The 19861-nt window shown below is 40.9% G+C and overlaps 1 protein-coding gene across 1 annotated transcript in view; it reads right to left on the bottom strand.

Annotated features, from left to right (window-relative positions):
* Positions 1-3569: 3569 nt before the first annotated feature.
* Positions 3570-19861, bottom strand: part of st6galnac5a (ST6 (alpha-N-acetyl-neuraminyl-2,3-beta-galactosyl-1,3)-N-acetylgalactosaminide alpha-2,6-sialyltransferase 5a) — a 39116-nt gene continuing 22824 nt past the window's right edge. The window contains exons 3-5 of the mRNA XM_080440049.1: positions 18573-18985; positions 7701-7808; positions 3570-4840 (exon numbers count right to left, since the gene is read on the bottom strand). Of these exons, the coding sequence (XP_080296175.1) occupies positions 4573-4840; positions 7701-7808; positions 18573-18985 (789 nt within the window). The 3' untranslated portion in view covers positions 3570-4572. The remainder of the gene's footprint in view (positions 4841-7700; positions 7809-18572; positions 18986-19861) is intronic.

The following is a 19861-nucleotide window of genomic DNA, read 5'->3' as shown; positions in this document are numbered from 1 at the left end:
CCTTCCTGTATTTCTCCTTTGTATTCCTCCTCTTGCTATTTTTTTCCACAAATAAATTGCCTGGCAACAACCATTGCTGCGCAGCTATAATCTTTTATTTTTGTATGGGGTAGTAGCTACATATTACTTTATAGTTTGTTTAATTGATAGAGCTTCAGTTGTCCTTATTAAAGATGAAAGTTTGGATCTAAGAGATGTATTCTGACTCCTGAACTTCATGGTTTTCATCTCTTTTAAGAGATTTCACAGAGCATTAATTACTTATCTGACTGCTTTTTGAAGATGGAACCGCTTTTACAAGGCCAACCTTTTGAAGGTACTGTACGTCTGGCAAAGCTGATGATGAGCCTGCTTCAGAACATAAAGAGACAAGGCTACTGGGTTACATTTGTGCACATGCTTCGCAGTTACATTTGCATCAGTCTAATGAGATTTCAATTCAATTCACCGGTTTATCTGTTACTACTGTATATTGTATACCCAATGCAGAATCTTATCCCATTTGCAACTACTGTAGTCTCAGCATTGCCTCCCTCTGTGCATGTACAGCATACCTGACAGCAGATATACTAAAATGAAAACAGCCTTATAAGAGATGGATTTGTTTGTTCTAAACCCCACTTCAGAATTGACTCCCATCTCCTCTATGCTTCTGGCCTCAGACAGAATTGAATTTGAACTGGGTCCTTGCCTAGATTGCCAGACTGTGGAGCCGGCCTAGAATTATCAATGTCCCTTAACGACTGACCAACACTTTATTTGTTTGTTTATTTGAAAAGGATACACATGACTTTGTACCTGACATTAGCCCCACATGTGGCAAGCCACCAGATTTAAGAAGCATCTTAATTTATCACCCTGTGATGTCATTCAATCACAACCGAAACCATTGGTCAATTTGCGCTGATATGCACTGGAAAATATATTTAGGGTAGAGCGAAAGGGGGGGGTGGCTAGTATAGAGCTCTTGAGAATTCGGTCAGCTATAGGGTTTAAGTGGTTAATAATGCACCTATATGTCATGTTTTTTATTGATGTGGAGGAAAGAAAACATCAAGCCAATGTGTGATTTATGTGGGCATGATATTGAACTCCCCCTATAGAATAGAAAATGTGTCCCTCATAGCTGCTTACACCATTACCACAAATTATGTGCATATTCTTCAGGTGATGAGAGGTGCTTCCAATGCAGCCTCTGCTGAGCTCAAAGGGTGCTAGAAGACTCATTCAATTGTAAGACCCGTAGGAGGTCTATTTTTAGCTTGTGGGGTTGATGAGAAGCCCTGGCCTCTCTTTCATTATTATTTCAGTGAGGCACCATGCTGTTACATCCAGACAGGAAGAAAGATGCTCCGAGGAAAAATGTCAGGAGGTGCGGCCATCAATTGAAGGTGAGGGTGAGTCAGTGGCCTCCTATTTCACTAAAGCTGTACAGTATCAATCTGTGTTACCTTGCCAACATCAATGCGGGGCAGGGCATTGTAATTGGTCTTATCTGTGTGTGTCTGTGTGTGATAACTTGAGATTCAATGGGCATATTTTCATGAAGCTTGGAGGGAAAGAAATTATTCACTTTTGGGTCTCAAGGGTCAAGGTCAAAATGAGGAATAGGTGAAAACGCACAAAGGATTGGGAGGATTTTCATGAAACTAGGTGTTAATGATCCGAAGTTACTTATGGGTCAAATAGGTCAAGGCGGGCAGGAATAAGAGACAGAACAAGATATGTTGGTGTGGGCAGGGTCTGCACCCACCGTTACATTAAACTAAATATTTATATTCTACCACATTTTATGGATTGGCGCCTCAGGGGCTAGCCATCTAGAAGAGTGTTTGTGTATCTATACATCCACAGCTCCATATTTGGGAAAGACTGGAGTCATCAACATGATGTCAGAGATCCACAGGGAAGCCATGCCGTTATTAGACCCATCTTGTTTTCTGAAACCAGTGTACTGTAGCAATGAACCACTGCAATCCTTTGGTTCAACATTTTTATTTTATTTAACCTGTTGACACAGTTTCCTAAAGTGTTCAGAGTGCAAGGAGGAGGAGGAGGATTAACCAAATTGCCTTGATAATACTGTGATCTTGTTCACTTATTTTAGGTAGAAACCTTGAATGCTCAAGTGCTATTTCACTTTGCCGATATAACTCATTGCATAACTTTTGTGTTTATGAAAGAGATAAAATCTTTACTGAATCAGAGATGAAATAAGAGACTCTAAGCAAGGCTGCATTCTCCCACAGTTCTTAGTGATCTATGAGTTGCATTAAATCCTAAACTTGTTTACTGTCATAAGGTTCTGAAGTAGCTTACGTGAGATGCATGTCTATCTCAAAGTAGAGAAGAAAGGAAAGGAAGCAGGAAACATATCCTTCAAACGACAATCCCCTTTGTTCTTTGGAAAGTGGATTTATCTCACATGAGCAACCTCCCACCCTAAATGTTTCATAATGTAATGAATTGAGACTCCCGTGCCAATAAAAGACGAGCTTGGATCTGAAATATGGTGCTGTTGTGAAGCATGGGATCACAACGTAAATCATGTTCCCTGCGTGTAAACACAGATGCGTGTGACCCAAAGCACCTCACCTCGCGTTACTCACATTACAGAGATGAGAGTAAAATCAATGGGGCCCGAGCACTGGGAAATATCATTAAGATAACGATGCTTCTCATCCCTTTTCCTGACTGACACTTGATTCTTATTCGGAGAGAGAGGGGAAAAAAAGGGGTGTTGGGGCGGGGTAGAGCTCGAAGATGACACATCCACAGAGAGTGAGAAAAGGGGAGAGAGATGGAGAAAATGGAGAGAGAGGGCAGACAGATAGCATTCTCATCATCTGACAAGATACGAGGAACGAATGAGAGGGACAGAGGTGAGGAGGGTGCACAGATCCTGTAATCGTCATCAATCTAAGCGTCTAAAAAAAGAAGAAAGAAACACAATTCTGTCCTGCAATAAATGGCGTTCTCCTTGCAGGAGAACGCCTTTCCCCTGCAAGGCACTGACACGACAGCGGCTTGAATTTAGTTGGATAAATGCCCCTGCGGCGTCCGCACTCTCAATCTTAATCTCCTGCTTGTCTTGTGTGACATGGCGCTGCATTTCCACGACAATCCAGCTGGTAGCTATATAAATTTCCCCATTAGCTGTTGACAGGATCTGACAAAAGCCTCACGGCACATACATCTAGCTTCTGTAGGTGCAGATAGGATGACACCGTCTCATACACGCACACACGGTAGCACGTGCGTGACATGTCCCTGTGTTATGATACAAGCGCTCTCTGGCAGAGTTTGACTCGTGATGTGAAATGTGTCGAGCATACAGTATGTATGTTTGACAGGCAGCTATAGAGGGACGGCTAAATGATTCATGTCTACGTCATTGACAAGTGTGAACTGGTGTCACACTACACCAGGGTCCATGGACTCGACTGTCCTTTTCACCCTCTCCTTCAAGCCCTCCGACCAACATAATGTATGAGCATGGATAATTCATACATTCTCAATGGGAGGATGTCAAATAAGACCATGTTTGAATTAAATTACAGTGTACTGCAGCATGGCAATGCATTTATTTATTAATCCCTTTGTAGCTACGTGTTCCGAATCCTTTTGTGTCACAGGCTTTGTGATGAGCCCAAACTAAAAGTTTGTTCACTCTGTGGTATCTCTGGTAACTGTACAGTACATGACACATACTGTACATGAGCACACGGTACTGTACTTGTATCTGTAGGGCACACAGACACAACCTTGAAGATTTCCACAGTGTAACATGCATTTAGTAAGTGTGGAATGTACAATGGTTTTATGCAGGTTGTACGGTATCACTCACAACACACCAGTTCAAGACGGTCCAAACAGTCCAAAACAGGGACATTTCACTTCGAACCAGTTCCGGCTCAACAGAACAAAACAAGACTTGGCTCAAGGTTCCCATCATCCATGATAATGATGATATCAGCGGCGTCATTTGGGGTCCCAGGGGATGGCAATTGTCACATTTAACTTCAAATCCAGTTCTTTTGTCTCCACCTTAGAATAGCACTGAGTGCATCTCAATCCACACCTGTCTGCCTGTTACATGTGACACATGTTATAGACAGGTTTTCTTGTCTGTAATCATACATTCATTAGCCACTTTCAACCTGCTTTCCCTATTTTGGCCATGCATTTTAGGCGAACATTTTCAAAACATAAAAAAAGAAATCCTTCAAAAATAGCAGATCTACAAGCTCACATCGTGTTGCATCGTGACACGTTGTGAGCTTGCAGGTCTGCTATTTTAGCTATTTTTTATATGGGGCTTAAGTGGTTACTTTTTTTGCCACCCTAATTTTTTTTCTGAAATGACGCCTCTGACATCATCCAGGTCCACAATTTCACACAAACCAGTCTTTTCCGCATCCAATGCCATCACACGTCCCATCCTATATACTGTACGTACACAGGATCAGCTCTGAACACAAGAGGACCAGCATGGTCTTTCCATCCCCAAACAATCCTCAGACCCTTCCGAGGAAGAACCTCTTCCGCGTTCACCGTCGTGCCTCCTGTCGGTCACGTCTGCCGGGGTACCAGTGGGGATGTCGCCGTGACCCTGCCCACCTCCAGGGAGGTGGAGTTGGCAGGGAGGGGCGGGGGGCTCCAGTCGGGTTGGTAGAAGTGGATGTCAAACGTCCGTGCCCAGTTGGCGAAGACCCGCTTCTCCGTGATGAAGCGATGATGGCTGCCACGCCGCCCACGCTCGTGGGAGATGTACATGGCGCACTCGTCCGGCCCACGGGGCTCGTAGTAGTGGTACGGGACAGAGTGGTGCTGGGCCTCTCTGGGGGGGGACAGAGGGGGGACAGAGGGCAGACAGATAGAGAAAGCAAGACAAGAACGAGAAAGGAGAGAATGAGCAATTGTATTGTTTAGATAGTTTTGAACGGCTTCTTATTTTTATTTTAACTGATGACTGATGACTATAATGTAGCTCATCAGTTGTAAATGTCTATACTATTATAGTAGGCTATACCTCAGACTCTTGTCTGTTTTGTTTTGCCTGCTAATATCTATTTTCGTGTTGTAGTCATTATGTCGGGTTATTATGAGAACTTTCACTAATGATTTTATTCAGGAGGAATAAACTGGTATTCCTTCTTGATAATGATCATGCACACTTGAATTATTGCCTGCCTGAACAATGAATGTGAAATAATGCTCTCAATTATGGCCTGCAACAAAGCTGTATTGATTTCTTCTTTTTACAGTGAGTTCACATTACGGAAAGAGTATGTAAGAGTTTACTTTTTTTCCCATAATAAAATGTAAGTGTTGGCTGAGTTGGAACAGATGTGGGCTGTGGTTCGTTCGGTAAAACTCTACTAATGAGGCTGGCTGATTTAGCTGCTAGGAGCAAAATACAAGAAAGGTCAATTATTCATATATATCCCACAATTCTTTGCATTTACAGAAGGCATGCACAACATGATGCACAGTAGGACTACAGTCTGAGTTATGAGGGAAAATAACTTTGCTCAGAAAATAAGGAATTAATTATCCAGGCACAGAAAATCCGATCAGCATGCATTTGAGCGATTTACCGGGTAGTTTGAACACCAAGCAATTAACCAGTTATCCTGTATTTAGTTTAACATAAGACTCTTGTGTTAGTTACTAGTCCTCTGCAACCTTTTGAATAACTCCATTGACTCTACCTAGACGATGTGCTTTTTTGCGCTATGAAAACCCATCAAGGACGCCTGACTGTCTCTGCCCATCTCTGTTTTTGTTGTTTATTGCTCTTATCTGATAAACTGCCTGAGTCTCAAGGAACCAGGCAATATCAGAAAGGAGTAATGTCCAACATTAGCCTTCTTGAGATTTACAACCATATGAGTCTCTCCACACATAGGGACTTCTCCTTTATATCCTAATCAGGAATGTGGTGTCAGTGGCGAAGTATGTTCTAATAATCTTTAATACATTTTGTGTACTGTATGTTATGTTTGCAGGCATCATTGAAGTCACAATTGACAAATATATCATACTGTATATTTAATATGATAGTTATGAACATTTGAATACAAGCATCTGATTTCATAGAAAATTTGAATTTACGTTGGCAGTCCACAGTGTTATTTCTCTGCCCCTCTCTCTGGTAGGTAGGATGAGACAGGCCCATATGCAAATGACCAGATCCTCCACTTTTGGTTGAAGGTTAAAATCATACTGCATCCAAATTTCACTCTCTCTCTCTCTCTCTCTCTCTCTCTCTTAGAGCCCTCTTGTATTTTTTGCTGTTGGACTCCTGCCGAGTCTGAGTGACCTATAAGCTACTGAGTCATTCTGCCTGCTAGAATGATAGATTGATTTAGTTAGGAATGTGCAGACCAAATTAAATTGAATCATGGGACCAAGAGAACCTCACCTGGCGGTGCTACAAACCAGTGGTTCTCAAACGTTTTCATGTCAAGGACCCCTAAATATATATGTATTTGGTTTGCACCCGGGGTGTCAGGGTGAGATCCACCAGAATCAGCGACAGGTCTGCTTGGCAGTATATCATTTACTGTGTCAGCCTGTTTTTATCATTAGTTAAGTTTTCCCCCTCTTTCCTGGCTGGCTGAATGTCAGCTGGAAATAATTATAACCCTCAGTTGAGTTGATATTTTAGTAAGTTTTATGAATGTATTTATTATTGATTACATTTTTGTTTGTCTACCCTAAAAGACACCCCCCCCCCCCCCACCCCACAATACATGTTTGGCATGGCACTCAGTTCACACACAGATTTGCACTTAAGGGACCACAATGGAAATGTTATATCCTTTTAACAGATATGTACAAATATACAGTATGTACACGTATGCATTTTTGTCAAAACAAACGTCAATCAATAAAAAAAAAGCTTTAAAGATTCAATATTTAGCCCCTTTTCTCCTATCAGTTTCAGATTCCATATTGACCACTATTTTATATTCCGCTCATTGCATTGACCTTGAAAAAGCGTGTTTAATGTGTGTTTAATAGATTTGTGGTATCTCATCAATGGTGTGTTTCACTGGCTTTTCTATTCATTCAGATTGATTAGACTGATATTATTTGTAAAAAGGCAAACCCAGAGTCTCAGCAATAAGTGTTTTTTACTTTGTGCAGTCAGTTTGAACAATCGTCATGATCTGTTGGTTTGGAAATCTCAATCAAAAACACGCTGGGTAAAATTGTGAAGGTGTTCCATAAGGTCACTGGTGAAAATCGAAACAATCTTTGTTACCTCACCTGTACCAAACTAGAGCCGCACAGAAAGCTCAGAAAGCTTATTGGAAATTTGCTCCCCTCAGGGCGGAGGTCTTACCAACCTATTCACCTAATTTTGTTTAAAAAGAGTTTGACTTTTTAAACAAAATGGGACTGTTATAATTATTAGATGTGACCCCCATTTGTCTTGCTTCCTTGCTGCTCTTCTGATGCCAAGTCACATGTAAGTAATGATAAAAATAATTTAGTCTCCCACTCCTTTGGGATATTTTTGTCACAGTATATTTGCTCATGCGTGAAGTTTGTTCTGTGCATTTACCCATCCCAACTATATTAGGAGCAGTGGGCAATATTAATACAGTACAGTGCAATTTTTTGCGGTCTGTCTATTCATACAATATACGTTTTTTAAATTATGCTTGCTGATGATGACATTGTCTCACCTGCAGAAGTCGGGGGCGACCATGCCGTAGACGTTGATTCTATCGCACAGCTCTAGGGCTATGGTCATGGTGAACCAGCCTGTGCTCAACCATGAGTTGGACACCCGCCTGCACATAGGAGAGACAGAGACAGAGAGAATTGTTGAGACAGGGGTGAGGTGTGGAAAGAGGAGGTACAGTACAGTATGAAGCGAACATATAGAAGGAGGACAGCATGGGGAGAGAGGGACAGAGAGATAGGAGGGCAAAGTGGAGTAGAGGAGAGGGTGAGAAGGAGAGAAAGGATTGGAATGCAGAGAGAAAAGGTGAGGGAGGATAGGAGAAAAGGAGGGAGGAAGAGGAAGAAAGCCAGAAGGTGAAAGAAAGAAAAGACATAAGGAAGGAATGAAAAAGAGTACTACAGGGTCCAGCTATAGTAGGAGAAACCTGAGAAGCCACATTTGCCATAATTGCCATTTCTTGCATAATTATTATGAAATTTTATGAAAAATCTTGTCAGATAAATATGGGCAGAATAAAGATTTATTTAAATCCAGAGGTCGATTTTTCAGACTGCAAGATCATTCAAGTTCCCCTCACGTCTTCATTAAAATACAAATCCATCGCACATATCGACGGATACAAATGAACCCTGTCAAATAATCAAAGTCTTAATCAGAGAGAAGTCATGGTCTGCATACAGTGCAGATAGCTGGCAAATGACTTGGATTCAGCGCTTCAATGATCCATCTATTATAAGGCTGCCCGATCCTTAGGGTTTGCCAGCGAGAAGTAATGAAAGTTGGCAGAAAATGTGTAATAATGAAAAAGGAATGGAAGGTTAAGATGGGTAAAAAGCTATTCACTAACAGGGCTTGGAAACTAATTTTAAAAAATCCAGTCAGTTCGTTCCGAACAGACCCAATATTTAAACTTTTATTTTCTTTCCACTCCAACATAACGTCCCTAAACAGGTTAGAACAAAAAGTAGTAGTAGTAATGATAATAATAATAAATCATCTCTGGAGTCCAATGTGGATCAGGGACTTCCATCATGAAATGAAAGTTGAATAAGTTAACAATCGTTTTGTGCGGGCTGCCATTAGGCCAAGGAAGAACCTCCACACATTTATTTTACATATGAAATATTTAAAATTTTATAATGGAAGTCAGTGGGTCTAGGATCTGGCTGAAACCTTGCCCAAATATGGAGTCATATGTCATGTATGACATATGGAGTTAAAATGACATATGGAGTTAAATTATATGATATATGGAGTTAAATTATATGTAATTATATATCATATGTCATGTATGACATATCATTGACAACTGACCATGCACATGAAGTCCGAGATCGACATGGAAGCCACGTTGTTATTAGACCCCATATTGTTTTTGGGTTTGTTTGTTATCTATCCTGTGTAGGTTCACTGAGAACAAATGCTCTTATTCAGCAACGTGCTGCTTCACAGTCATAGTATACACATTCATACCTGGGAGCTGCCCAGTACATCAACAGTCTTATTGGTCAAAGTACAGTTCCACTGGAGGAGTTAAATTATATGTAATTTAATATGCTATCATTAATAATCGTCTGTGTCCGACTCAGACTTTTCTTAGTCAAATCGGATTCAGCAGTTCAATATAACGATTCGATGATTTGTCTGCACGCACGCACGCACGCACGCACGCACGCACGCACGCACGCACGCACGCACGCACGCACGCACGCACGCACGCACGCACGCACGCACGCACGCACGCACGCACATACATCTCCTCCTGTGTTCCTCTCTCTTCTCCTCCACCCCTCTACTCCACTTCACTTCACTTGATAATACTTTTTGGGCTTTGTCACGGTGTTGCTTCCATGACTGGTTTTGATTGAAAAATAAAACAGCAGGACTGCTGTTTGGAAATGTTTCGTATTCGAGGCAAATCAACATGGAAAGGTAAAGCAGCAAGACCACGCACGCACGCACGCACGCACGCACGCACGCACGCACGCACGCACGCACGCACGCACGCACGCACGCACGCACGCACGCACGCACGCACGCACGCACGCACGCACACACACACACACACACACACACACACACACACACACACACACACACACACACACACACACACACACACACACACACACACACACACACACACACACACACACACAGTGCTGTAGTAGTTGAGGTGTAACTAATAATAATTAAGCTCTTTTATACATGACATATCCTGTGACCCTCTTTAGAATACAGCAGTGTACTGTATGCTGTATGTTTGCATGCAAACTCAGCATACTGTACCATAAGCTTGAATGCACCGTTTGCAAGAAAAAAATATATTCAAATACATCAGCCCATTTTTTTCTTAGATAAAAAAAAATTACAACTCATTTAGATGTCCCACAAACATAAGACCCTCCTTTGGGTTAATGTGAACAGATAATGATGGAATATCTGTGGCTTTATCACAGAAAGACAGCCTGGCTGCTGAACCGGTTCAGAGTCCTGCACTACATTCCAATCAAAATCACTTCTTTCATAATATGTCAGCTTTATGTCTGACATAAAGGAAATATGTCAACGGATTTAGAGAAGCAGCCTTTAATATTCACACCAACAACCGTACATTTTAAGACATTCTGCCATCTCATACTGAATTGGTTCCATGGGCCCTGAAGCAATAATAAATGCCCTGTCTCTCCAAGCCCTGTCTAAACCTTCAAGTGAAATCAAGCAAATAAATACATGAATAAATATAAGGGAATATTATCAACAGCAATTTTCGCAACAGCAGCAATATGGAACTTCATAACTCCAGTGGATCGGTCTATTGCTGTGTCTATAATCACTACAAGTCACAACCCAAGATTTTAGCTGCTGGTGTCCAAAGAGAAGCTGGCTCTCTGGAGCCAAATAACACACACTTCATTCATTCGCAGATTGAGCTGTAGAGAAACTTGATTGAGCCCACCCATTACTTTTCATGAAGCACTTATGTATTTATTCAACAAGTATTTATTCACTCTTGCTGATGTTAAGTACGGCATGCAACATTCTGGTGTAGCACCCGTCTAGAGACTTCTGCAGGGTTGGTTTCAGGGTCCAGCATTCGCTGCCATATAGGAGTTAATCTACAATATAGAATCTTATTTATGGCTGAATAATTTATACTGCTGTCAATGTTTGTATTCTGTTTATTTTAAGTACTTTTCAATATACTGTAAGCAGCTGTGGCAACACTGCAGGCAGTAATGAAGGGCTAACTATTATGCTCATACTGTAGACAGCGGGTGCTGGCTTAAGAACAGAACATAATTTTCAAGGATAGGATAGAATCCACACACTGAGCTATATGGTTTAGACGTATTTATTATATTATATATACATATATTATGTATATACATCTAATAACAGTCTAATGTAATTTAGACCAGAAAAGATTTTGACCAGTGTGGACAGAAATATAAAATATAGCAAGAATCGCAAAATAATCATAAAACAATAGTCATAAAACTGCAAATACAGCAGTGCTTCTTATCACAGTTCAGTCTTTTATCATGCCACAAATCTACATAAAAAAATGCAGCTGTGTTTTCGTCCCCAGTAAAACGGAGAACAGCACACAGGCAGGTAGCAAAGCCTACCTCGACAAGAGCAAGCAGACATTCACCTTGAAGCACTGCTCAGTTCTGCTTGATGGGATGACCGATTCAGGGGAGGATTTTTCTTAAAACGCTTTTTCTCCCTCTCGTTTTATTTTCTTTCTTTCTTTCTTTCTTTCTTTCTTTCTTTCTTTCTTTCTTTCTTTCTTTCTTTCAAAGCAAACAGAGTAGGGGTGATAATGTCCGGCACAAATGCTGAAATAAAGCGCCTGATGAACATTTGCATTTTGAATACTTATTCTCCTCAGAATACAGAAGCATCGCCACTGCCCGCCTTAGGGGAGGTAGAGAATGTTCCCAGCACTTGTCCTCTGTGTCAGAGAGCGTAACGGGTTCCTGTACACATGGAGCAAATGGGAGGGCATGCTGTGTCATTTAAGGTTAGCTATTGGGTGATGCTCTTCGTCACCCCTGTGCCTGCTTGCACCCAGTGGAGGAAAGTAACTAAGTACTGTACATTTACTCAAGTGTACTTAAGTACATTATAAATTAACCACTTAAGCCCAAATGAAAATATTGTGAAAATATCAGATTGACAAGCTCACTACGCGCCACGTTGCAATGTGAGCTTGTCGATCGGATATTTTCACTATTATTGATATTTTTTGAACATTTCTGGAAAACCTTCCAGAAACCTAAATTTAAATACATTAATACATTGATGTTAAAAACTGAATGTACTTTGTAATCTGTACTTAAGCTAAAAACTTTAAAAGCAAGTACTCCAGTACATTAACTCAAGTACAAATTTGACAGGGCAACTTTTCACTTGTACTGTAGTTGAGTACTTTGTCCACCACTGGTGATATTTTCCCAGGGGTTTTCATTTCTACATAGCTGCCACACATGATCACTGTCATACTCCTGTTGTGTGGAACAAAGGAGCAAACATTGCTACAGTATTTCTAAACACACACAGGATCAGTCAAGTCCACAATGTCCGCATTCAGTCTGATAAATAAGAACAATGTATTAGACTGTCACGTGTCAACCCAATCTGATCCCATCACTGCCGGGAACTAGAAATGCTTGTCGTCGTTTTAATTAAAAAGACACCTGTGGTTGTCTGGAACATGTTGATTTGTTGCAATATGCAAACAAAATGTCAGTATTTTACCCCCCTCCAGGCCTTTTGTAAATTGGAAAAGTTTCAAAGAAACAACATATTGACATCAAGCAATCTTTGAAGCTGGACATGGGGATCTTTTCATCTTAAAGCGTGAATAATTTCACTTATGAACCCTTACTCGTTTAATTATTTATGGACATGCTGATGAATAATGTAGTGTGAAATGTCAGACTCTTGTAACTATGGCCTTCTCCACAGGAATGGAAGGCTATGGAAGGTAATAACTATGGATGTGAAGGTGAATCATTCATGTGTCCCTGATCTGTAGCTTGACAGACCAGGGCGCTATGTTTTCACCGGAATTGTTTGTATTTAAGTTTTAACAGGATATCTCAAAATGTCTGAATGTGAATGGATGAAACTTTGTTGAAAGGTTTTTCATGGGGCAAGGAGGAACAGATTAACGTTCTCATTTTTACATAAGAACTCCTTTGTTCACTTACACGCTTTTGAGGGATCTTAACCAGGACTGACAACTTAAAAATTGGCCTATAATTATTTAATTAACTCACCCCCCTTCTGCGAGAAAATACAGTGTGCTGACCTCCATATTTTGGGAATCACCTTATAGGGTGAGTTTGAAAATAATAATAATAATAATAATAATAATTTCAGATTGTATGCACCAGGCCTGGAATTTCAACATTTTGGCCTTTTGTGTTGTACATTATTTGAGGGCACAAAGGACTAATAACCAAAGCAGGGAGGTCATCAAATAAATCAATGATTTTAAGTCCACAGAAATAATGAATTTAATTAAAAACAATAGCAATACAAAACAACAATAAATAAATAAAATCCATACATAGTATAACTATGAGTAAAACATTATGATAATAAAAAAAAGCAGTTTTATTATTTATTGGTATTTACAAATTACTAGTATTTGTAAAAACCACTGAGTCAAAAGTTGGGGAGGATAAGAATCTCAACAGTGGTGTCTAAAAAACACATTGACAGGGAAGAGTTAGAGGAGAGAATGGTACAATCAGCTAGGGTAATGCGGGTGGGGCATCAAGGCCACTCAGGGCAGAAGGCCAACCTGAGGGGCCACGGCGGCCATGGCCTTCATGCCCTCCATGAATATATTATTTTGTAAGGAAGGAATATGGTTAATACAATCTGCAGCTATCTTTAAGAAGAACAGTGCTAAGTCTGGACCAGCAGGTTTTTTATTTTATTTTTATTTTTAACTTGCCTAAGGCATAATTCACATACAGAACATTGAGAGAAATTGAAAGGTTGATCTACAGTACGAATGCCATTTTGATCCTCATCACAAACCGTGGTGTTTACAGATGCAGAGATGGAGACGGAATCAAACAGTGAGCCACAGTACACAAAATGCTCATTAAAACAATTCCAACATTGTAGATCTATAGTGCCAGAGTCTGTGGCAATGCAAGGAGATAACTCATTATAGTTTCTACCGGCAGATAAATATTTGATGGCTTTCCAGCATTTCCTAGGATTGTTTAAATTGTCTATGGTAACTGAAAGATAATACTATTTTGAGCTTTTGATTTGCCATGTGCAGCAATTTCTTAGTTGCCTAAAAAAATTCCCTGAGTACATTTTGCTTAGAAAACTGCAAGAAAGCCATCGCTAGCATGGCTAGAAAAAGATCTCCGCCAGGTCAGGTAGGTTATTGTGGGCCAGCAAAAAAAACACACACACAAAACTTAATTAAGTGTTTTGTTGTAAAAATAGGAAATGGCAGTGTTCATGGAACCAACAAGTTGCCTCCTTGGCAGAGGTCTGAGACCTACTGATTGTATTTTCTTACTTATTTACTGCCCTTTCTTTAGTTATTCATCATGTGCATCTAGTGAGAACACACTCTTGTTTGAACATGTTTACCTTTCATGGCTTACAATGGGTAAGCACTTGTAATGCAAAGGGTCTCAATGACTGTCGCAGGCATCTAAACAGACTTGCATTACTGTTTCTCTAGGCACTATAGACCACGCCACCTGCTCAGCTTTATTCCACCAAAACAATACAACTATTGGCCTATAAAAGTGCTGTTTAACCATAAGAACGGTTGCATAGCAACAAGGTAGGCCAGTCAAAACTAACACAATAAAGAAGAAGAAAGAATAAACCTAAATCAAAATCTAGTTTGTTTTAAAGGACCACCGGAGGCTCATTCAAGCTTAGTAATTGTGTACAGTGGTTTCTGAGGGACACATGTTTCTCATTGCTCCTGTGATCAAAATGGTTGGATGTTATTTTCGCACACACTTAATTACCGTTACTGAAATGACACACTTGATAATGGGCCGCTACAGAATTACAGCGCTGTAGTGCTCATCGCTGATAGCACGTAGTCTTTATTACCAGGGTCTTCTCATACCGCCTTCCAAATCTCCAAAGTAAATAGGATTCATTTTAGTGTTGAGATCAAAGTGTTATTGTTTGGGGGCCTGGTAAAGAGAGGTAGCACATCCTGCATACAAATATTTCATCAATTATAATTTTTTTTAACTTTAAATAATTGTTGCATTTGCATCTCATACATTTCCCTTGTGAGCTTGTGTGTTGTGCACTTGCGTTGTGCATATCCTCCTGTCTGAGTTTAGTCCTACAAAAGTTATGTTCTCATAACTGCCACTAAGCTGTACATGAGACACTCTGGTTTGAATGCCGTTCATACAGAGGTACATTAAATAAATTTGACTTGTTTGCAAAACATTACATTTTCTCGACTACGACGGCTGAACTTTAGCCAGTGCTTTGGTCCGTGGTCTCGCTAGAAGCAGTCTTTTGAGAAGTATTTAATGGCTCTAAGTTTCAGTGGATCACGCAGCTCACAAATGTTGTGCAAAGCAGTACAATAATAAAAAAACTATTAAAGTAAAATAAAAAATACAATAGTGTGCTAAGGCCAGATAATTTGCGATTATCTAAATATTGTCAGTTTGTTGTCTCACTGTCCACAGGTCCTACCTGTATTGCTGCAGTCTAATTATAAAGATGCTGAAATACTGTCTATTTTAAATGATAGAATAGATTAACTTCCACCACAGTAATGTTTCACCACTATGAGTGAACAATCTCAAATTTTCAGCAAAATCCAACCTCCATTGACTTCCTGTATGGAAACTCAAGTTTTAAAAAGTTAAATATTTCAAAATGTATAAACCATTATGTGAAAATCTGGGATTTACTTCCTTTGCCAACTGGCAGCGTGCACAACCAATTTGGCGCTGAGCGGTTTATGAGATTAGCCGACACAGAAACACACGCACGCACGCACGCACGCACGCACGCACGCACGCACGCACGCACGCACGCACGCACGCACGCACGCACGCACGCACGCACGCACGCACGCACACACACACACACACACACACACACACGTAATGCACAGACAAACAGACCTGTCTTGGTCATGTACAGTGCCACGCCATAAATGAAAACCTGCCCACAGGGGCACCCTGGTGGCTCGAGGCTCGCTTTATTTGAAACGGTTGAAACATAGCTCAATCTGATAGCACCGCTATCTAATAAAACTAGAAAACAAAATTCATAAATATACTTTTTGCTGCAGTATAGGCCTAGAACTGTGACTGATGAGATACACTGACAAGAGGAGGTTCTGTATCACACATCACTGAAGCACAGCCCTCGCTTTGTTATAAACAACAGCTGATCACAGGCTGAGATTCTGCAGGATGCATGTCAAAGTTATTCGCCAAATCCTCTCCCCAGTAATTTCCCCTGTGACGTCTTACTTTGGCTGAAGTCAGATTCAATCTTCACTAACATCCCTGAATGAAGACTCTGACATAGCAGTGTATTCATTAAGCATTAATGGCCACTAGGGTGAGAACTTGACTCTCTAAATTACACTCCTCCAACCTCTCATAACTCAACAAGAAACTGATTGATTGATTATTTATTTATTTATTTATTTATTTATTTATTTATTTATTTATTTATTTATTTATTTATTTATTTATTTATTTATTTATTTATTTATTCATTCATTCATTCATTCATTCATTCATTCATTCATTCATTCATTCATTCATTCATTCATTCATTCATTCATTCATTCATTCATTCATTCATTCATTCATTCATTCATTTATTTATTTATACTGAACCAGAGACTCTTCAGAAATTCTTCTGTTAGAAATGTAATGTAATAAAAGTGCCCTTACCCCGTGGCTATATGAGTGTAGAGTGGGTAGTCTCCTCTCATCTTAACCACTTGAACCCTCTCTAGAACTACTAAAACGGACCTGAGTTGGCTCTCTTCTTGGACTGCTTTTTTTCTGTCTACACCGAATCTTTTCCAAAAATAGCCGATCTACAAACTCACAAGCTCACACTTGTGAGCCTGTAGATCGGATGAAACACCACAATTGTGGGCTTGCTCCGGCAGACTTCAATGTCTGCAAATTCTGCAATGGGCTAATTCCACTACATCCCATGAGGTAGAGGGACACTTCATCCATATTCTGCAGGGACGATTGCTCTGTGATTATCATTTCACAAAAATGACGTGAGTTGTCCTTGAACAATTTGGAAACTATCCGGGAATTGAGGTCCTTGGCCTGCTGGCGGTACGCACAACAAATATGATGCTGACCGGGCAAGTAGTTTACGAGATTAGATGTGGACAGACAGATTGACTCACACAAACACACACACACACTCATATTTTGTATTTCTGTGCTCCTACCTGTACTGTACCTATCTTGTGTTTCATGATAACTGCTGTTGCTGCTATGACACCTGGATCTCCCCACAGGGATCAATGAAGAGACATACAGACAGGGGTGAATGCATTATCTCTGCCAGGCGGAGATAACCAGAGGGGGTACAAGTGGATGAGGAAACATGGCCCTAATCACTATGTTATCACTGGGCATGAAATAACCTGCCTGAACCAAAGCTTATGAATAAACTAACTCCTCACAGACACATTGTGATGCCTGAATATCGGAAACATTTTATTCACCAAGCACAGTAAATATGCAGGAATCTTTCTCGCGGGCCTATTCCTGTACGTACGTTCATTGCACACAGAAATCAATTCATTCACCAACTAAAAGAGAATGCACAAGTGTACACTGCAGGGACAGTGCACCCTATATTTATTGTCCTCGGACAGTGGTGGACAGTAACAAAGTACATTTATTTGAGTACTGTACTGTACCATTTTTTGAGTATCTATACTTTTCTTGAGTATTTGTTTGCATATTTGTGACTTTCACTCCACTACATTTCTTTTTTCTTTTCTTTTCTTTTTCCCCCTTTCCTCCCCAATTTAGTCATCATGCCAATTGATTCCTCCCCGCAGTGCTGTCACTGCTGTTGTTTCCTACTGACTCACCTGCCAGTGAGGAGCCTCCACCGGGAGGACGTAGAGCCTTCGTCCTACGCCTCCCACCCAACGCTCCCTGCTGACAGGTACCACCCCAGCCTGTAGGAATAGTGACTAATCACCCTCCCCACCCGGCTTCCCTCCCCCCGAACACAGGCCAATTGTGTTCGTATAGATGCTTGACAAAGCCGGGGTGAAGCACGGTGGATTCGAACCAACAACCACGCCACCCGAGCGCCGGTATCTCTACTTTACTTGATTTATTATGTTTGCATACTTATGACTTTCACTACACTACATTTCAAAGACAAATGTTGTACTTTTGACTCCCCCATATTTTTAGGAATGGAAAAAGTACATTATCAATTAACCACTTCAGTCCTATTTCAAGTACAGTGAAAATAGCAGATCTACAAGCTGTCACAATTGTTTTGTTTTTTTTAATGTATGGAATTTCAATACAGTAATGCATTGATACTAAAAAGAAACGGTACTTTGTAATTCCTACTTTTGAAGACAGAACTTTTGGAGTACATGCTTTTTTAAAAGCATGTACTCCAGTACTTTATTGCAGAACAAATTTGACAGAGCAACTTTCACTTGTATTTGAGTCATATTTGACCAAGAGTATCTATACTTTGACCCAAGTGCTAGAATTGAGTACTTTGTCCGCCACTGTCCACGGAGCATGATCCAGTGATAATGCACCGCAAGGGATCCATTGCCCCATTATCCCTCTCCCTGACTCACCTGTCCTTGCCCGTCTCCTTCTTGAAGAGGTCGTCGAACTGCAGCATCTTCTGCCAGGAGATGATGTACACCTTGAGCTTGGGCAGCACCTGGTTCATCAGTCGCAGGTTGTTGTAGACCAGGCCTTTGCCATCGCGCCTCATGTAGCTGCTCGGGCCCCAGAAGACGAACACCGTGTCCTGGCTGGCGTTGAGCAGCTCGTGGCGGCTTCGCAGCACCCGCTGCATGCTGGAGTGGGCGATGACCCGCAGCGTGGTGCGCTGGCCCATGTCTCGGCCGTAGCCGCGGGCCGTCGGCGCGTCGTTCATGCGGATGACGCACTCGGCCCGGTCGATCTCGGCCCCGCGCCCGCCACCAATGAGGTGGCCCGAGCTGGTCACCAGGGCACACGTCTGACAATGCATGTTCAGGGGCTGAGAGGCAGAGATGGGATGGTTGTTTGGAAACACGGACGGACAGACAGACACATAGAGACGGATAGATACAGTATGTGAAATGGAAATGAAAGAGAAAAAGAGATGGACAAAGAGAGGCCAGGAGGCAGAAAAAGTTTAGAGGGAGAGGCAAACAAAAGGAGAGAAAAACGAAAACTTTTTGGCACAAAAAAGTATTGTGTCTGTAAAAATACAAATTAAATATTTATATCGTTATATTCATAAATAATTGCTTTCCTCATCCCCAATGGATACATCTTTTCATGTTAGTTTTCTTTGGGAGTCTCAAACGTGTTTTTAAAAATGTATTATTCCATTAATTTCTTTGCAGCAATCTATTTTCAAAATTCTATTTTGTCCTTGGTTTATTCAACAATATGCAGAGCAGACAGAATGCACACCTTTGGGAGAGGGAATGCTTCACAATGTGTGTAAAGAGGAAAATGCTTTGTTGACAAATTTGCTGCGATGCTATGGCTCTCAGGTTTATGTGGCTTGTCATATTCCCTCACTGGTGGGAGATATGGCTTTTGGGTCTTACTGAGGATTTGCCTCAGAAACTCTCTCCCACATATACGCTCATGCCTGTACTGTATGTTCACACACATTGCAGCTAATGAATTATTCCACACATGTACCATGCTGCCCATTGTAATTCATAGAGTTAATGTAAGACCAAGACAGATAAAGAATAAAGAGACTGTATTTACTGTGTGTGTGTGTGTGTGTGTGTGTGTGTGTGTGTGTGTGTGTGTGTGTGTGTGTGTGTGTGTATGTGTGTATGTGTGTATGTGTGTGTGTGTGTGTGTGTGTGTGTGTGTGTGTGTGTGTGTGTGTGTGTGTGTGTGTGTGTGC

Source organism: Gymnoscopelus braueri (assembly GCF_963280865.1).
Source record: "Gymnoscopelus braueri genome assembly, chromosome: 10".
NCBI lineage: Eukaryota > Metazoa > Chordata > Actinopteri > Myctophiformes > Myctophidae > Gymnoscopelus > Gymnoscopelus braueri.
This window is presented reverse-complemented; position numbering and strand designations above follow the sequence as displayed.